General features: G+C 37.1%; 1 protein-coding gene across 5 annotated transcripts in view; it reads left to right on the top strand.

The window, feature by feature from the left end:
- LOC143673721 (cytosolic carboxypeptidase 1-like) overlaps positions 1-21,195 on the top strand; it is a 111,866-nt gene that overhangs the window by 46,477 nt on the left and 44,194 nt on the right. The window contains exon 1 of one of the 5 annotated variants that reach the window (XM_077148598.1): positions 18,574-18,785. The exons of the other annotated variants lie outside the window; for them this stretch is intronic. Within the exon in view, the coding sequence (XP_077004713.1) occupies positions 18,677-18,785 (109 nt within the window). The 5' untranslated portion in view covers positions 18,574-18,676. Of the gene's footprint in view, positions 1-18,573; positions 18,786-21,195 lie in introns of those variants that run through there. 5 annotated transcript variants of the gene reach the window in all.

Genomic DNA, 21,195 nt, shown 5'->3' with positions numbered 1-21,195 from the left:
TTTCCAGTTTTTGGCTATCTCACATGAAGTTGCTATGAGCAATTGTATGTAAGTTTTTTATGGCCATATGCTTTCTTTTCTGGCTAAATACCTAGGTATGAAATGGCTGAATCATGTGGTAGATAATATGTTTACCTTTTTAGGAAACTGCCAGCAAACCTGTTTCCCAAAGTGGTTGTGTCATTTATACTCCCTCAAGCACTATTATGAGGGTTCTAGTTCCTCTACATCCTCAGTAATACTTGGTATGGTTATTCTTTTTACATTTTAGTCATTCTCATAGGGCTGTAGTGATATCTTGTGATTTCAGTATGCATGTCTTGATAGTTAATAACATTGAGCAGGTTTTCATTTATTTATTTTGCCTCCAGCATATCTTAATTGGTGAAGTTTTTTTAAAATTATGATGTTTGTTTTCTTATTATTGAGTTTTGGAAGTTCTTTGTGTATTGATTCAAGTCTTCTTTTATCAGCTCTTTGAATTGTAAACATTTTCTTCCAGCCTATGGCATATCTTTTCATCTTCTTAATAGTATCTTCGAAACAACATTTTTTAACTTAGATGTTGTCTATTTTGTTAATTGATTCACTTTTGAATTATACCTTTATGGTTGTATCTAAGAAATATTTGCCTGACCCAACCTTAGCACAGTTTTCTCCTATGCTTTATTATAGAAGTTTAGTCATTTTAGAGTTTACATTTAGTTTTATGAACCATTTTGAGTTAATTTTTTGTATTTATATAAGGTATAGATTAGTTTGCTCTCTTTTTCTCTCATACGGATGTCCAGGTTTTCCACCACCAGTTGTTGATAAGATGATCATTTCTCTACTGAATTGTCTTTGCCCCTTATTAAAAGTCATGTATGTGGTAAGTGTCTTGTTGGATTTCTTTTGTTCCTTTGATCTACTTGTCTATCTTTGTGCCAATACTACCCTCCCTTGGTTACTGTAGCTTATAAATCTTGAAATCAGGTAGTGCTGCCCTCCTAACTTAGTTCTTCCTTTTCAAAATATGGGCTATTTGAGATTGTTTGCATTTTCAGATGAATTTAGAAGCAGTTTGACAAGTTCTGCAAAATAGCCTGCTCAGATTTCGCTTAGGATTGTCTTGACTTTCTAGATCAGTTTGGGGAGAACTGATGTATTAGCAATATTGAGTCTCCTTACCCTTGAAGACAGTATATCTTTTCTTTATTTAGGTCTTTAATTTCTTTCAGGAGTGCTTTGTAGTTTTCAGTATAGTTATCTTTCACATCGTGTGCCAGATTTATCCCCGTTTCATATTTTTTGATGCTCTTGTCAGTGACCAGCTTTTGGTTTCATTGATTTTTCTTTTTTTTTTCTCATCTATTTTTTAATGCTATTTTATTGATATATATCATATATTCACATGCTATATAATCATCCAAAGTGTATAATCTGTGGTCCACAGTGTCATCATATAGCTGTGCATTCATCACCACAATTGAGTTTTGACATTTTCGTTACTCCAAAAAAAAGAATAAAATTAAAAATAAAAGTTAAAAAAAGAACACTCAAAATAACCCATTCCCCCCATCTTCCCAATTATTTATTAATTTTTTGTCTTTAATTTCTTACTCATCTGTCCATACACTGAATAAAGGAAGTATTACTTACAAGGTTTTCACAATCATGTGGTCATACCTTAAAGGCTGTATAGTTATTGAATCATCTTCAAGAATCAAGGCTATTGGATTATAATTCAACAGGATCAGGTATTTTCCTCTAGCTCCTTCAATATACCAAAACTGAAAAGGGATATCCATATTAGCTATTTCTTTGATTTCTGCTTTGATCTTTATTGTTTCCTGATTGCTTTGTACTTTGAGTTTCTGTTAGTCTTTGTTTTATGTCTTAAGTCGGAATCTGAGGTAATTGATTTGAGACATTTTTTCTTTTCTAATATGAGCATTTAGTGCTATAAATTTATCCTTAAGTACTCCTTTTGTGACATTCCACTAATTCATTATGTTGTATTTTCATTTTAATTCAGTTCAAAATACATTCTAATTTTCCTTTTGAGTTCTTTGACCCACGGGTTCATTTACAAGTATGTTATTTAGTTTCCACATATTTCGGGGAGGGGATATTGGTTTTATTTAATTTTGTTGTGCTTAGAAAACACTCTGCATGATCTGAATCTCCGAAATTTATTACCCTTTTTTTACAAGAGAGAATATGATTTATCTTGGTACATATTCCCTGCAAGCTTGAGAATAGTGTGTTTTCTGTTGTTGGGTGGGGCGCTCTGTAAATTTCAATTAGGTTAACATGGTTGATAGTATTATTCGAATGTTCTATACTCTTATTCTCTTCTAAGTACTTGTTCTATCAGTTATCAAGAGAAGGGTATTGAAATCTCTGATTGTAATTGTGAATTTGCTTATTTTTTCTATGGTTCTGTCAGTTTTGCTTCCTGTATTTTGAAGCTTTTATTAGAATATATATTTAGGATCACTATGTACTCTTGATGATTTAATCATTATGAAATGACTTTTATTCCTGGCAGTATTTTTTTCTTTGAAATCTTTTTTATCTGATGTTCATGTAGCCACTCTAGTTTTCTATTGAGATAAGTATTAGAACAAGATACTTTTTCCTATTCTTTTACTTTTAGCCTATTTCTGTCTTAATATTTAAAGGGTGTTTTTTTGTAGGCAACATGTATTGAGCCTGCTTTTTTATATAGTCAGTCAAACTTTGCCTTTTGATGCAGAGTTTCAGACCATTTACATTTTCCTCATTCCATTTTATTTCCTTTGTTGGTTTCTTAGCACCATATAAACTATAATTCTTTGTTTTTGTTATTTTAGTGGTTTCTGTAGGGTGTGTGGTGTAGATCCTTTAACTTATTACAGCCTATGGTTAAGTGATCTGTCACTTCCCAACGTAGTATAAAAACCTCTTGACCTTTGTGCTTTTTTTGTCATATACTTTTATATGTGATCTGAACTCAGCATTACTTTGTTATTCCTTTTGTTTAAATAAATAGTCCATTTAAAAATCATTGTGGTAACATATATAAAACATAAAATTTCCCATTTTTACCACTTTCAAGTAATGGAGTTAAGTGGCATTAATTACATTCACAGGACTGTTAATATCACCACCATTCATAACCAGAATTTTTCCCAAATCATCCCAGAAAGAACCTCTGTACTCATTAAGGATTAACTCCCCATTCAGTTATCTTTTTATTTTTTTTAAAGAAAGGTTTATAGAAAAAGCATACCTAAAATTCAAAGTTCCCATATTACCACCTGTTCTAGTTTGCTAGCTGCCAGAATGCGATATATACCAGAAACAGAACATCTTTAAAAGGGGGAATTTATTAAGTTGCAAATATACAGTTCTAAGGCTTTGAAAATGTCCCAATTTTAAAGCAAGTCTATAATAATCTCCAAATTAAGGCATCAAATGGTTACCTTCACTGAAGAAAGGCTAATGAAGTTTGTCTCTTAACTGGAAAGGCACATGGCAGACATGATGACATCTGCTACCTTTCTCTCCAGGCTTCTTGTTTCATGAAGCTCCCCCAGGGGCGTTTTTCTTCTTCATCTACAAAGGTCTCTGCTTGGGCTCTTGTGTATCTCGTGGCTCTTGAGCTCTCTCCAAAATGCTTCATCTTTTAAAGGATTCCAGTAAACTGATGAAGAGCTATCTGGAATGGGGAGAGTCACAACTCTCTGGAAGCTATCTAATCAAAAGTTGCCACCACAATTGGGTGGGTCACATCTCTGTGGGAACAATCAAAAAGCTCCCGTCCAGCAATATTAAATGAGGATTAAAAGACGTGACTTTTCTGGGGTCCACCACAGATTCAACCCGGCACACCACCCTATTATGAGCCTTGTATTAGTGTGGTACAGTTATTACAATTCATGAAAGAACATTTTTAGGCTAACATATGTATAGCCTAAAATTTCCCCTTTAAACCACATTCAAGTATATAATTCAGTCCTATTAATTATGTTCACCATGTTGTGCTACCATCACCACCATCTGTTACCAAAATTTTTCTATCATCCCAAATAGAAAAAGTGTACAATTTAAGCATTAACTTCCCATTCACTGATCTTTTCAAGAAATGTAAATAACATGGTACCCATTGTATTATTATTATTATTATTATCATTATTATTATTTACATGGGCAGGCACCGGGAATTGAACCCGGGTCCTCTGGCATGGCAGGCAAGTAATCTTGCCTGCCGAGCCACCGTGGCCCGCCCAGTACCTTTTATTGTATTATGACTTACTTTTTTTCTGAAGAGAATTCAATAGTCATTCCTATCTGTTTTTCTGTATGTAACCTGTCTTTTTTAATCTGGCTTCTTTTTTATATTTTCTTTTTATAACGGGTTTTAGGCAATTTGATTATGATGTGTCTTGATGTATTTTTCCTTCAGGTTACTTTTACCTGTGGCTTGTTGAAGCTTCTTGGGTATAATAGGAAAAAGTTTTGTCATTATATTTTAAAACAGTTTTTCTCTCTCTTCCCCCTTTCCTGTCTTTTGGAACATGAATTACATATGTGTTTATCTCCTTGAATTTATTCCACAGCTTACTGCTGTTAATTATTTTTTCCTTAATTGTCATTTCCGCATTTCATTTTGGATAGTTCTTATTGCGGTATCTTTAAGTTCATGTGTCTTTTATTCTGAAATGTTGAATTTGCCACTAACTCATGCAATGGATTTTTCATTTTAGACATTATAGTTTGATTTGGATTATTGTTATATTTTATATGATACTAATTAACTTTTTGCACTTATATAATAGTTACAATAGTTATTTTAATATCCTTTCCTGTCATTTCCATAGTTTCTATCAGTTCTCTATTGATTTTTTTTATTAGAGAAATTGTGGGTTTATAATTCACGCATAAAGTACAGGATTCCAATATACCATCCTATTATTAACACCTTGCATTAGGGTGGTACATTTGTTATAATTGTTGAAAGCACAGTTTTGTAATTGTTCTATTAAATATAGTCCATGGTTTTTACTTTGGGTTCACTGTTTGTGTTGTGTAGTTCCATGGGTTGTTTTTAAAATTTTTATTCTAGTACCATATATGCAATTTCCCTTTCTAACCAGCTTTGTTACTTGACAAAGTAGGTGGATTATTTTGCCTGATGTGCTCAAATGACCAATTCCTGAGATACCAGGGTTTCAAAGAGAGAAAATGGTTATTACTAGGCATGTAACAGGAGATCAGATGGCCTGTTGGCCCAAAATTGATCTCTCTGAACTGCAGTAATTCTGATAGCTTTCTTAGAGAAAAAGATGGGAAGCGTTTAGGATAATTAGCCAGTGGCCCCAGATGATTAGATGTGATCTAATTATTGAGCATGTGCAGACTTTTTCCATGCTTAAGTCATAGAATGTACGTAATAAAATAGCAGCCTTAATATGATGATGGGCATGATTTTTTAGTATTATAATGAGGTATAGGTGACTTGTAGATTAAAGTCTAAGTTACTGTGCATGTCAGGTGGTCCCATTTTAGGTGGATCCAGTCTTGGTTATCAAGATAACTTTGAACTTGGGGTGGGTTAGTTCTGGGCTGACCTAGTCAGTACCTGTCATTAATAAACGTTAGGGTATAATCTTTAATGATTACGAGACGCTTAGGTTTGAAGAACTGCATAAAACTGGGAACAAATGAAAGTTAGTCACAAGGTTTTTACATCACAGGGGCAGAAGATCAAGGCTATACAGTCATTATCAGAGATCAAGGCAGTTGGATTACAATTAGAGAGTTCATGAATTTCCCTCTATCTACTCCAATATACTAGAAAGCAAAGAGTAATTTCTATATATTGATTCAGTAATCACAATCATCCCTTAAATCATAATTACATCTTTATATATATATATATTTTTTCAGGACTGTTAATTATATTCACAATGTTTTGCTACTATCACCACCTCCATAACCAAAACATTTCCATTGTTCTAATTAGGAACATTTTAAGCCACAACTTCCTATTCCCTGTCCACACCCTGGTCCCTGTCCCCTGGTCACCTGTATTCTAGATTCTGACTCTATGAGTTTGCTTATTCTAGTTATTTCCTATCAGTGATATCATACAGTATTTGTCCTGTGTCTGGCTTATTTCACTCAGCATGCTGTCTTCAGGATTCATCCAGGTTATCACATTTATCAGAGCTTCATTCTTTTTTTTTTTTTTTACAGCTGAATGATATTTCATTGTGCTATAGTCTATATTTTGTATATCCATTCATTAGTTGATGGACACGGGTTACTTCTATCGTTTGGCAATTGGGAATAATTCTGGGTGGTATTGTAATGCTATGCTTAACTTTATCTTCCACAGCACTGCATCATTTTACATTCCCACCAGCAATGAAACGAGTGTTCCTTTTTCTCCACATCCTCTCCGACACTTGCAATTTTCTGTTTTTTTTTTAACGGTAGTCATTCTAGTGGGTGTGAAATGGTATGTCATTGTAGTTTTGATGGCATTACCCCTATGAATAATGATAAGCATCTTTTCATGAGTTTTTGGTCATCTGTTTATCTTCTTTGGAGAAATGTCTATTAAGTCCTTGCCCATTTTTAAATTGGGTTGTTATTTTGTTATTGAGTAAAAGAATTTCTTTTTATATTCTGGAAATTTGATAATTCAAATGCTCAGGTATGTCACTTCCAAATATTTTCTCCATCGTATAAATTGTTGTTTAGTTTTCAGGATGAGTCCTGTTCTAGTTTGCTAGCTGCCAGAATGTAATATACCAGAAATGAAATGGCTTTTAAAAAGAGAAATTTAATAAGTTGCTAGTTTACAGTTCTAAGGCTGAGAAAATGTCCCAATTAAAACAAGTCAATAGAAATGTCCAATCAGAGGCATGTAGGGAAAGATACCTTGGTTCAAGAAGGCCAGTGAAGTTCAGGATTTCTCTCTCAAGTGAGGAGGCACCTGGTGAACATAGTCAGGGCTTCTCTCTCAGCTGGAAGGGCACATGGCAAACACAGCACCATCTGCTAGCTTTCTTTCCTGGCTTCCTGTTTCATGAAGCATCCCAGGAGGTGTTTTCCTTCTTCATCTCCAAAGGTTGCTGGCTGGTGGACTCTTGGCTTTGTGGTGCTGCAGCATTCTCTTCTCTCTCAATCTCTTCTTTTCTTCAAAATGTTTCCTCTCTTTATAGGATTCCGATAAACTACTCAAGACCCACCTGAATGGATGGAGACATGTCTCCACCTAATCCATTTTAACAACCACTCTTGATCACCAAGATCACATCAAGATGTGACTCCATAAGTCACATCTCCAGGGAGGTTATCTAATTACAGTTTCAAACATACAGTACTGAATAGGGATTAGAAGAAACGGTTGCCTTTACAGAATGGGATTAGGATTAAAACATGGCTTTCCTAGGGTACATACGTCCTTTCAAACCAGCACGAGTCCTTTGAGGCACAAAAGTTTTTAATTTTGATGAGGTCCCATTTATCTTTTTTTCTTTTGTTAAAGTTTGTGCTTTGGGTGTAAAGCCTAACAAGCTCCTGAAGATGCTTCTTTGTTTTCTTCTAGGAGTTTGATAGTATCATGAGGCCAAAATTTTTTAGAATTTCTGGCTTAGTGTATATTAATTTGCATGTTAAGTTAAAATGAGGCTGGAAAATGTTCAGCAAGGTAGCCTTATGGCTGGCTAAAATTCTTGTTACTTTGGAAGAAGGAGAGAGCAAATATTGGGAGAATGTTAGGAGAGTGCTATAAACACTTCCCTAAAATCCCACTAAAACATGACCAAATAATTTATTAAAAGTAATTAATGTAAAATAATTAGCATTTAATGAACATTGGTGAAGGAATTTGAAGGATGCATGATTAGTTATTGCTAGCCCTAATATATATAAATCCAGGTAGTTTAAAAGTTTAACATGGTTTTACTGATTGTCTTTGACAAGCCATTTGGTAGACTGAGCTAGAATTTATTCTTATATAAAGAAGCCTTTTTTGTACTTCATAATTATATAAGAGGTAATAAGAGAAGTAAATAGTTATTGTTCTCTTCCACTTAGGAAAATATTCTTAATTTATGAATTTAAATATTTAACTATTATTGTAAAGGAATTACAGTGAAATTTCTACTTTTTCATTGTTCTTTGATTTATGATGGAGCAAAATACAGTTGTATGTTCAGTGTTGAGAGAAAAGCAAGAAAATCCTTTAATAAAAAGATAAAAGCAAATGTAATAGCTAAATAAATGAGGAGTGAACATTTCTGAAAAGTAATGTGCATTTTGGAAATAAAGCCATACTGTTTGAAAATAATCTTAATTCCATGAATCCTATGTCAGTCTGAAATATTGTTATATTTTGATGTTTGGCATATGTTTTTACTTTGTTTTGCGAATACTGTTATTTGCATTAGATTTATGTCTTAAGGTAAAAAACGTAATGAAATGTATTTATTATTTGAAGATAGGTTTTATAGCTTTTGCTTGGTAAATTATTTGTTGCAGGATAATATCTATATCCCACTGGAACTTTTGCAATATTCAAGAAAATTTATATTTTTAAAAATAGCTCTAAGATTTAGTGTGAACTTTAAGAATCAAAAGCAGTGTGAATCCACTAGTGAAATAAATATTTGAGTGACAGTGCCCTTTAAACATGCTTTTTGAAAGTTAACTTCATTTGATGTGTTTCACACTGATTATACTTAAGTTGCATGATTTTCTCACTATAAAATGGGTAACATATTAACAATTAAAATGAAATCTTCGAAGGTTGGTCTTAGCCTCATTTTTATTCATCTAAAAATAGGATAAGGCAGAAAAGATACATCCACTTCTGAGTATTTTTACTCAAACATTTTCTGCATTGCTTTTGCATTGTAGCTTGAATTTATGATTTAATTAATTAAATATAAATTTAATCTTGAATTTATGGGGGTTTTTTTTTTTTTTTTTTTCTTTTACTCTTGGCCCCATCACCATGCCTCAGATTTCCCAAAGACAAAAAAATCATTCAAAAGGTAGAGCTGCCCTCTCATGGTGTTCTTGAGTCTCTCTTAATCGTTATGTCAACAGATTTAAAATTTTAGAGCTGAGTTGCTGGTGGCTTAGAATATAATTTTGTTCAGTTTTCACTTTTCTTTCCTTCCTTCTGTCAGTCCATCTTTTGGAAGTGCATAAGTCTGAGAAAGGAGTTACTTAGATACCAGAGATTTTTAGTAGTGGTATAATTTAATTTTTATTTTTCAGGTTACTGACCAAGCAGACTTCTAAGTTGGAACGGACTAGAACATGTGTTTGCTCACTGTGCGTAGTATGTTTGAGAACTGTTTGTTTTTTTATTGAACACAGCAACATACAAACACAAACATTCTTACCATATGATCATTCCATTCTTGATATATAATCAGTAACCGACAATATCATCACATAGTTGTATATTCATCATCATGATCATTTCTTAGAACATTTGCATCAATTCAGAAACAGAAACAAAAAGAAAACAGAAGAAAATTCATACATAGCATACCGCTTAACCCTCCCTTTCGTTGATCACTAGCATTTCAATCTACTAGATTTATTTTAACATTTGTTCCCCCTATTATTTATTTATTTTTAATCCATATGTTTTACTCGTCTGTCAATAAGGTAGATAAAAGGAGCATCAGACACAAGGTTTTCACAATCTCATAGTCACATTGCGAAAGCTGTATCACTATACAATCATTTTCAAGAAACATGGCTACTGGAACACAGCTCTACATTTTCAGGCATCCTCTCCATTACACCTTAACTGACAATGTGATACCTATTTAATGCGTAAGAATAACCTCCAGGATAACCTCTCAACTCTGGAATCTCTCAGCCACTGAAACTTTATTTTTGTCTCATTTTGCTCTTCTGCCTTTTGGTTGAGAAGATTTTCTCAATCCCTTGATGTTGAGTCCTAGCTCATTCTAGGATTTCTGTCCCACGTTGCCAGGAAGGTCCATAACCCTGGGAGTCACGTCCCACGTAGAGAGGGGTAGGGCAGTGAGTTTCCTTGTCGTGTTGTTGGCTGAGAGAGAGAGGCCATATCTGAGCAACAAAGGAGGTTCTCTTGGCGGTGACTCTTAGGCCTAATTTTAAGCAGGCTTGAGCTATCCTTTGTGAGGTTAAGTTTCATATGAACAAACCCCAACACTGGGGGCTCACCCTATTGCTTTGGCTGTCCCCACTGCTTGTGGGAATATCAAGAATTTTCTACTTGAGGAGGTTGGATTTTCCCCCTTTCTCACCATTCCCCCAAGGGGACTTTTCAAATACCTTTTTATTCACTCTTCAAATCACTCTGGGATTTATCGGGGCATTACTCTGGGCAAACCTACAAAATCTCATACCCTACTCAAGGTTCCATGTACTATGGTGTTCAATTAAGCTGTCCACATAAGTTATATTAGGAAATGCACTAGTCAAAATATAAATTTTATACCAAATGAACATTTTTTGCTTTCTTCTCACACATAAAGTTTTAAAATATGGATTACCATCTTATTTTCAACACCCTGCAGTATTGAAATTCCTTTGTTCTTCCTCATGCAAAAACATTTTTGAATTTGTATATTCAGTCACTATCATTATACACTCTAGGCATTCCTAGATTATACAATCTCCATCTGTATTGTTTATCTTTCCTTCTGATTTCATTTGTGCCCCCAGGCCTTTCCCTCTATCATCCTCATATTCAGCTTTATTCAGTGTTCTAACGTTATATTACAATTAGGTAGTATTGTGCTGTCCATTTCAGAATTTACAATCAGTCCTGTTGCACAGTCTCTATCCCTTGAGCTCCAGTGACCCAATATCTACCCTATTGCTATCTCCTGATGGTCTCTGTTACCAACTGAAATTCTCCAAGTTCATTCACTAATGTCATATGAGTGAGACCATACAGTATTTGTTCTTTTGTTTCTGGCTACTCTCACTCAGCTTAGGTCTATCCATGCTGTCACATACTTCATAACTTTATTCTGTCTTACAGCTCATAGTATTTCATCATATGTGTATACCACAGCTTGTTTAGCCACTCGTCTGTTAATGGACATTTAGGCTGTTTCCATCTCTTGGCAGTTGTAAATAATGCTGCTATAAACATTGGTGTGCAAATGTCGGTTGTGTCTTTGCCCTCATGTCCTCTGAGTAGACACCTAGCAGTGGTACTGCTGGGTCATACAGCAATTCTATACTCAGCTTCCTGATGAACTGCCAAACTGCCTTCCACAGCGGTTGTACCATTTGACATTCCCACCAACAGTAGATAAATGTGCCTCTTTCTCTACATCCTCTCCAGCACTTGTTGTTTTCTGTGTTTTTTGATAATGGCCATTCTGGTGTGTGTGAGATGATATCTTATTGTGGTTTTGATTTGCATTTCCCTAATAGCCAGGGAAGTTGAGCATCTTTTCATGTCCCTTTTGGCCATTTGTATTTCCTGTTCTGAGAAGTGTCTATTCATGTCTTTTGCCCATTTTGTAATTGGGTTGTCTGTCTTTTTGTTGTTGAGTTGAACAGTCTCTTTATATATTCTGGATTCTAGATCCATATGTGAGATATCGTTTCCAAATATTGTCTCCTATCTGTCAGCTGTCTTTTTACTTTCTTGACAAAGTTCTTTGATGCACAGAGGTTTAATTTTGAGGAGTTCCCATTTATTTACTTCTTTCTTCAATGTTCGTGCTTTTGGTGTAAGGTCTAAGAAACTCCCTCCTTGTATAAGATTTATAAGATATTTCCCTACATTTTCTTCTAACAGTTTAATGGTCTTAGATCTAATTTTTAGGTCTTTGATCCATTTTGAGTTATTTTTTGTATAGGGTGTGAGATATGTATCCTCTTTCATTCTTGTGGATATCCAGTTCTCTAGGCACCACTTATTAAAGAGATTGTTCTTTCCCAGGTGAGTAGGCTTGACTGCCTTATCAAAGATCAGTCGTCCATTGATGAGAAGGTCTATATCTGAACACTCATATTTGATTCCATTGGTCAGTATATCTGTCTTTATGCCAGTACCATGCTGTTTTGACCACTGTAGCTTCATAATATGCCTTAAAGTTAGGTAGTATGAGACCTCCAACTTTATTTTTCTTTCTCAGGATACTTTTAGCTATTTGGGGCACCCTGCCCTTCCAGATAAATTTGGCTATTGGTTTTTCTATTTTTGAAGAGAAAGTTTTTGGGATTTTAATTGGTATTGCATTGAATCTGTAAATCAATTTAGGGAGAATTGACATCTTAACTACATTTAGTCTTCCAGTGCATGAATACAGTTTGCCCTTCCATTTATTTAGGTCCTCTGTGATTTCTTTTAACAATATCTTGTAGTTTTTTTGTTTATGTCTTTTGTCTCATTAATTAAACTTATTCATAAATATTTTATTCTTTTGGTTGCAATTGTAAATGGAATTTTTTTCTTGATTTCCCCCTCAGATTGTTCATTACTAGTGTATAGAAACACTACAGAGTTTTACATGTTGCTCTTGTACCCTGCAATTTTGCTGTACTCATTTATTTGCTCTAGTACTTTTGCTGTGGATTTTTTTGGGTTTTCAACATATAGTATCTTATAATCTGCAAACAGTGAGAGTTTTACTTCTTCCTTTCCAATTTTGATGCGTTGTATTTCTTTTTCTTGTCTGATTGCTCTGGCTAGAACTTACAACACAATGTTGAATAACAATAGTGATAGTGGACGTCCTTGTCTTGTTCCTGATCTTAGGTAGAAAGTTTTCAGTTTTTCCACATTGAGGATGATGTTAGCTGTGGGCTTTTCATATATTCCCTTTATCATGTTGAGGAAGTTCCCTTCTATTCCTACCCTTTGAAGTATTTTCAGCAAGAAAGGATGTTGAATTTTGTCAAATGCCTTTTCTGCATCAATGGAGATGATCATGTGGTTTTTCTGCTTTGATTTGTTGATATGGTGTATTACATTAATTGATTTTCTTATGTTACCTAACCATCCTTGAATATCTGGGATGAATCCTACTTGGTCATGATGTATAATTCTTTTAATGTGCTGCTGGATTCGATTTTCAAGAATTTTGTTGAACAAGTCTACTTAAAATTTAGGCCAACTCTACTTAAAATTCAGGCCTAAGAGTCACCCCCAAGAGAACCTCTTTTGTTGCTCAGATGTGGCCCCTCTCTCCAGCCAACACAACGAGCAGTCTCACCACCCTACGCCTCTCTACGTGGGACATGACTCCCAGGTGTGTGGACCTTCCTGGCAACGTGGGACAGAGATCTTGGAATGAGCGGAGACTCAACATCAAGGGATTGAGAAAAACCCTAGAATGAGCTGAGACTTAGCATCAAGTGATTGAGAAAACCTTCTCGACCAAAAGGGGGAAGAGGGAAATGAGACAAAGTGTCAATGGCTGAGAGATTCCTAACAGAGTTGAGAGGGTATCCTGGAGGTTATTCTTATGCATCAAGTAGATATCATCTTGTTATTCAAGATGTAGTGGAGAGGCTGGAGGGTACTGCCTGAAAATGTAGAGCTGTGTTCCAGTAGCCATGTTTCTTGAGGATGATTGAATAATGATACAGCTGTAACAATGTGACTGTGTGATTGTGAAAACCTTGTGTCTGATGCTCCTTTTATCTACCTTGTCAACAAGACGAGTAGAACATATGGAATAAAAATAAATAATACGGGGAACAAATGTTAAAATAAAGTTAGTTTGAAATGCTAGTGATCAATGAAGGCAAGGGGTAAGGGGTATGATAGGTATAATCTTTTTTTTTTCTTTCCTGTGTTCGTTTTATTTCTTTTTCTATTGTCTTTTTGTTTCTTTTCCTGAATTAATGCATATGTTCTAAGAAATGATGAATATGCAACTAGGTGATGATATTGTGAATTACTGATTATGTATGTTGTTTTATTTTGTTTCTTACTTTTTTAATTAATAAATAAATTAAAAAAATTTTTTTTTAAGTTTTGTTGAGGATTTTTGTATCTGTATTCATTAGAGAGATTGGTCTGTAGTTTTCTTGTAATATCTTTGTCTGGCTTTGGTACGAGGGTGATGTTGCCTTCGTAGAATGCGTTAGGTAGCTTTCCCTCCTCTTCAATTTTTTTTTTAGAGTTTGAGCAGGATTGGTACTAATTCTTTCTGGAATGTTCGGTAGAATTCACATGTGAAACCATCTGGTCCTGGGCTTTTCTTTTGGGGGAGCTTCTTAATGACTGATTCAATTTCTTTACTTGTGATTGGTTTGTTGAGGTCGTCTATTTCTTCTCGAATCAATGTTGGTTGTTTATGCCTTTCTAGGAAGTTGTCCATTGTCCATTTCATCTACATTGTTGCATTTATTAGCATAACGTTTTTCATAGTATCCTCTCATTATTTCCTTTATTTCTGGGTAGTCAGTGGTTATGTCTCCCCCTCCATTTCTAATTTTATTTATTTGCATGCTCTCTCTTCTTTTTGTCAACCTTGCTTAGGGTCCATCAGTCTTACTGATTTTCTCATAGAACCAACTTCTGGTTTTGTTGATTTCTCTCTTATTTTCCTGTTCTCAATTTCATTTATTTCTGCTCTAATCTTCATTATTTCTCTCCTTTTGCTTGCTTTGGGGTTAGTCTGCTATTCTTTCTCTAGTTCTTCTAAATGGACAATAATTCCTCAATTTTTGAAGTTTCTTCTTTTTTGATATAAGCATTTAGGGCAATAAATTTCCCTCTTAGCACTGCCTTTGCTGCATCCCATAGATTTTGATATGTTGTGTTTTCATTTTCATTTGCCTCAAGATATTTACTGATTTCTCTAGGAATTTCTTCCTTGACCCATGGGTTTTTTAAGAGTATGTTGTTGAGCCTCCATATATTTGTGAATGTTCTGGCACTCTGCCTATTATTGATTTCCATCTTCATTCTTTTATGATCTGGAAAGTATTTGGTATGGTTTTAGCCTTTTTAAATACATTGAGACTTGATTTGTGACCCAGCATACGGTCTATCCTTGAGAATGATCCATAAGCACTTGAGAAAAAGGTTTATCCTGCTGTTGTGGTGTGTAATGTTCTATAAATGTCTGTTAAGTCTAGCTCACATATTGCATTATTCAAATTCTCTGTTTCTTTATTGATCCTTTGTTCTAGATGTGCTAGAGGTTTCTCTGATGAGAGTGTGGAATTGAAGTCTCCAACTATCGTGGTAGATGTGTCTAGCTCTCTTTTCTGTGTTTTTCGTGTTTGCCTCATGTATTTTGGAGCATTCTGGCTCGGTGCAGAAATATTTACAATTGTTATGTCTTCATGTTGAATTGTTCCTTTTATTAATACATAGTATCCTTCTTTGTCTCTTGACTTTTGTGCATTTGAAGTCTAATTTATTGGATGTTAGTATAGCTACTCTTGCTCTTTTTTTATTGTTATTTGCATGAAATATCTTTTCCCAACCTTTCACTTTCAACCTATGTTTATCCTTGAGTCTAAGATGTGTTTCCTGTAGACAGTATATAGATGGGTCCTGGCTTTTATTCCATTCTGCTAGTCTATGTCTTTTGATTGGGAAGTTAATCCATTAACATTTAGCATCATTGCCGTATGGGTAGTACTTTCTTCTACCATTTTGTCTTTTTGATTTTATATGTCATATCTAATTTTCCTTCTTTACCTATAGTCTTCCTTTCTTCTCTCTTCTCCACACCTCTCTCTCTCCTATCTTTTCCTATCTGTCTCTAGTGCTCCCTTTAGTATTTCTTGGGTCACAGATTCTCTCAGTGATGTTTTTACCTGGAAATGTTTTAATTTCCCCCTCATTTTTGAAGGACAGTTTTGCTGGATATAGAATTCTTGGTTAGCAGTTTTTCTCTTTTAGTAATTTAAATATATAATCCCACTGTCTTCTTGCCTCCATGGTTTCTGCTGAGAAATCTACACATAGTCTTATTGGGCTTCCCTTGTTTGTGATGGGAAACTTTCAAGATTCTCTCTTCTCTTTGACATCTGATGTTCTGATTAGTAAGTGTCTTGGAGTACATCTACTTGGATCTGTTCTGTTTGGGGTGTGCTGTATTTCTTGGATCTGTAATTTTAAGTCTTTCATAAAAATTGGGAAATTTTGGTGATAATTTCCTCTATTAGTTTTTCTCCTCCTTTTATCTTCTCTTCTCCTTCTGGGACATCCACAGCACATATATTCATGTGCTTCATGTTGTGATTCAGTTCCCTGAGTCCCTGCTCATATTTTTCCATTCTTTTCCCTATATTTTCTTTTGTTTGTTTGATTTCAGATGTCCATCCTCCAGTTCACTAATCCTATCTTTTGCCTCCTGAAATCTAACATTGTAGTTTTCCATTGTTTTTTTCATCTCTTTCACTGTGCCTTTCATTCCCATAAGTTCTGTGATTTCTTTTCAGACTTTCAACTTCTTCTTTTTGTTCATTGCTTGTCTTCTTTATATCCTCCCTCAATTCACTGATTTGATTTTTATGAGGTTTTCTATGTCTGCTTCAACATTCTGAATTGTTTCAACTACTGTATCTCATTTGAATTGTTGTTGTATTCCTTTGACTTCAGTTTTCCTAGTATGATTCATTACTTTTTGCTGGCGTCTAGGCATTTAATTACTTTAATTAGTTTACTCTGGAGATTGTTTTCACTGTTTTTTACCAAGGATTTTCTTGCTGGATGACTTTGTTGTCTATCTGTTCTTTGACATTCAGTTCAGCTTATTCTAGACCTCTTGCTTAGGTTTTGTTTAACAGATCAGAAGTTTTCATTTCTTTTTTTCTTGTTTCTTGCCCTGCCTGTATGGTACCTTCCCCCCCACCAACACACACACTTAGAAGGGTCTACTTAGGTATTATAGATGTAGCCAGATTTTCCCAGACCAAACTAGCCTCCTCTCAGGAGGAAAGAGTCACCTGCGTCAATTTTCCCTGAGGATGTGACCCTGCAGATTGAAGGGCTTTCCTATGAAGCCTGTGGACTCTGCGTTTTTCCAACCCTGCCCAGTATGTGGTGCTTTTCTGCCTGCGGGCCCACCAGCATAAGGCCATGTGACACCTTTAACTTCAGCAGACTCTCCCAGCTGGGGGCATGGTTGAGACAGAGGAGAGGTTGTAGGGTGGCTACAGTTGGTTCACTTTTCCAGACCCTGGGGTCTGAATTCCTTGAGGGAAGGAGTCCACTTGAGCTGGGCCCCACCTCTCTCCCAGGAAAGGCACAGGCTCCAGATAAACACTCAAACAAGCTTAATTTTGCCTATGCCTTGGCAGTTGGAGGCTGAGAATCCCTACCACTGTATCTAAAGAGTAGTCAAGCCATAGAAACACAGCCACTAAAAAGAAAAAGAAAAATCCTTTTCAGAGCAGGACCCCCATTCTTTGGGTTTGCCAATCAAGAGCATAAGTTGGTATGTTGTTTTGTGTATTTTCAGGTCTTATATTTCCCCTCCATTCCTTCAGGGCTCAGATTCTTTCAAGTATTATGTGCTATAATACTTGATCCAGGAAACCTCTGTTTTGTTTTCTTTTTCTGTTGGCCCTGCAACCTCTGCTTTTAGTTGAGGTTCAGCTGAGCGGGGGGCCTATTTTTAGTAGTCAGAATTTGTTAATTAATTCCACAATTGGAGCTTGGTAGAGCCCAGCCCCTGTTGTGGGTAAAGTCTCTTTCCTATCCCCTCTGGGAACCAGCCTGTTGGGGAGGGGCGCTGGCTGCTGTGGTTTGGGGAACTCACAGTTCTGGGTGGGCTAGCAATGGGTCCAGCTTGTCCAGACTGGGGTACGCTGTGTATCCAGTCACTGATGTGGCCCCAGCAGTTTTTCTGTGCTATTCCTGGCTACTTACTAGCTGCTCTGGAGGACAAACTAAATCCCACACCTCGCTAAGCTGCCATCTTGGCCCCATCTCCCAGTAATAATCTGAGAATTGTTTTGTGTTCAAATTTTTGAATGAGTTTTATTTGCTACAGAAAAATATTCGCAGATGACCTTTAAGAGAAAAATAGTTCGAGAAAAGAAAATGCTTAATTGTTAAATGTCAGAATTTTAGTTTTCATATATGCAAATTTATTTCAAGTCTGAATTACAGGATTTCTTTTTTCAAAGATATATTTACTCCCTAGTATACAAATTGTGGTGATGCGTTGCAGCACAGGTATAGGTGCAGGTTGGTGATGCTCCACTGGTACCAGTGAGCCTGAGCCTCCAGCGGCTGGGAGGATGTGGCTGTGTGTGTGCTCGGGTCTGGGGGTTATGGCCCTGGTGTGCACTGGTCTAGGGTTTGGTTCCCTTTGTGCACATGCACAGAGCTCAGGGCAGTGGGTGGGTGTTGTACCTGTGTAGGTTGGGGGTGGATGTGGCCAGGCTGTGCTATTCAGCACTTGCCCAGAGCTGGGGGTGGGGCATGGCTGGGGGCCTTGCATATGCGCAGATCTGGGGATGCCGTAAACTGATGTACACATGTGTGCACACAGCTCAGGTAGGATGGGGTGGGGTTTCCCAATTGTATGGGCTGGGGATGGGTGTAACCTAGGTATGGAGCTAAGCACCTGCAGTCTTTATGCCACAGGAGCTGGAATGGAAGTCTAGGGTGCAGGACTGCAGTCTGAGTTATGGAGCAAGTCATAATAGAAACAAAACAAGGTGAGATGTGTCACTAGGAGACAGGGTGATGGAAGACAGAGGAGGAGTCCCAAGGCCATCAGAAAAGGCAAGGTGGATATTTTCATCTGCTCCATGGATGCATCTCATTAGATGCAGCATCCTCTCCCAAACTGAAGGTGATGAACCTTTCTCCCTTTTCTAATGTAAGCTTTGGAGCCACTTAGACTTAAGGATCCTGACCTGGCCACTTAATAGCTGTGTGATACTAGTAAAATTCCTTAATCTCTATGAGCCTTAGTTTTCCTCTTCTGTCAAATGGAGAAAATCTCTCCATGAGAGGATTATGTAAAATAGGGTATGTAAATCTCTGAATACTTGCCTGTTGTTTACCAGTACTCAATAAATAATCTGTATAGAAAATAAATCATCTAATAAATCATGAAGATATGTTGACTATATTTAGCAGCCTGAGTCAGCAAAGGGAAACCAGTGCAATTTTCAAGACAAATAGCAACATAATTGGTTGAGAAAAGATTTTAAATACCTGTAAACACAGTCAACTATGATAAGCATTGACTGAGAGATGGTAACTTGGCTTCAACCCAAACTGTACGAAAAAATGACAATTTGATATGAGCTGTAAATATGAACAAGCATCTTCATGCAAAGAACTTAGCATTTGGGGGTGACGTAGGTGCTCTACAAGGCAGAATGCGATAAGAGAAAGGAGTTGAACAAAGAGATGCAGGAGCGCATTGAAGAAGGAGAGATTAGTTCCAGATAGGAGGATTAGGAAAGGCTTTAGGTTGGAGCTGGCATTAAACCAAGCCTTGAAGATAGGTAGAAAGAAGAAGAAAGGGACTTCCGAGAGGACGGCACATCCTGAGTGCAGGAATTACGTGGTGTTTAAGAAGTAGAGAGCGGCACCCCCTGCTGTGAGCGAGGTTGCCTGGATGAGTTAGATGCTAGGAACTCCTTTGCCCTGATGGGTTGGACCTTGGTTTGGTCGGTGGAAGACGGGACAGGATTTTGCTTAACTAATGTTGATTCTGTGTGGATTGGACGTGGGGAGAGAACAAAGGCCAGAGCCTACAAAGGCCTTTGTGACATGTCAGGGTGACAGCCTGAAGCCTGTGGGCATGCACGTGAGCACTAGGAGATGGCACATCAGCAAACCATCACCAAGAGGCTTGGCCAAATATGGAATGTGAGCTGCAAGACAGAGGGAGGAGTATCGAGAACATGGAGACTCTCAGCCCGAGTAACTGGAAGACCTGTTTCTTCTGAGACAGGAGGAGAACTGGAAAGGAGATGCAATTCCTTTGGGGCCATTCTCAGTAGGAGATGACAGTATTTGTCAGATGGTGTCATCATATATCTTGGAAGGGAGATGGAGTCTGGGGCCCTGGACCTTGAGAACTGTCTTTTCCAGGGTCAAGTTAGGAAAACAGAAACTCATCAAGGTCTCTTACACAAGGGGGAACAAGAGATGATGGAATTGCTGAGAAGCCACATGGGAGATGTTGAAGCCATCCAGAGAAGAGAGCAGCAGGAATCACATACCATTGCTAAGGCTGGAGGGCAATGGGAGCAGGAGTTACTAGAACCCCAAAACTTGAGCCATCTAGCGGGAGCTGGTAGGGAGCTGAGTCCACAGAGGAATGGGCTGTTCAGCAGGGAATGGCACCACAGAGGAGAAAGAGCCATTGCAGAAGCGCTGCACATACTGCAAAGAGAACCCATCTCATTTTGCTCCCAAGCCTGAGGTGTGGGTTGCTAAGTAAGGACAATTTCTTGCAGTGGGAGGAAAGCTAGGGGGTATAGTTCCTTGTAGAGGAGACAGGAAGGAGAGCTCTATGGGCAAGACCCAGGAGGAACTGGGGGTAGCAGCAGGGCTTGGAGAAGAAAAGTGGGAAGGGGTGGAGAACCAGTGCCTGTAAATTCCTGACTTCCCTGCTGCACGAGGGCCAGAGGAAGCCAGGGAGAGAAATGGCCTGCAGGTTGCCTTCCCGGCCTGATCTTCTGGAAGCCATGCCTAGTGGCATCCAAGGCACCAAAGCTTGGCAGATGGCTTCTGACCCCATGCTCACACCGGCGTGAGCTCTCCACTGTCCTATTTACCTCTGAGGGACTCTGCCCCCATTACATTGCTGCTGTGCCTTTATGAGAAGAGAAGAAAAAGGGTTTTTCAGTGAGCTACAGTGCATTGGTGGTTATGAACTATTTGCATTTGGCTGTTCTTTGACACTTTTCTCTTTGTCTTGTTTGGAAGGTCTATAGTTCATCAGTGCTCTCAATAAAGCTCTTCCCACAGATATCCATGGAAGGCAGGGCTGATCTTCTGGAAAACTATAGAAATTAAAATATCATACCAGAGGGGATCTCAAAGATCATCTAATCAATGTTTCCAGAACATTCGAGAGCTCAAGCATCACCTCAGGCCTTTTTTCAAATTATAGATTCTCAGGCCTTACCCCCAACCTACTGAATCGGATTCTCTGGATGATTCTTAAGATCATGCAAGTTTAGGGGATACAGATATTAATTCAACCTCTTCATCTCAAAAATGAGAACTGGAAAGGTGCA

This window comes from Tamandua tetradactyla, chromosome 2 (genome assembly GCF_023851605.1).
Source record: "Tamandua tetradactyla isolate mTamTet1 chromosome 2, mTamTet1.pri, whole genome shotgun sequence".
NCBI classification, from domain to species: domain Eukaryota; kingdom Metazoa; phylum Chordata; class Mammalia; order Pilosa; family Myrmecophagidae; genus Tamandua; species Tamandua tetradactyla.
Note: the sequence above shows the minus strand (reverse complement) of the source record. Positions and strands in the feature narration are given on the sequence as shown.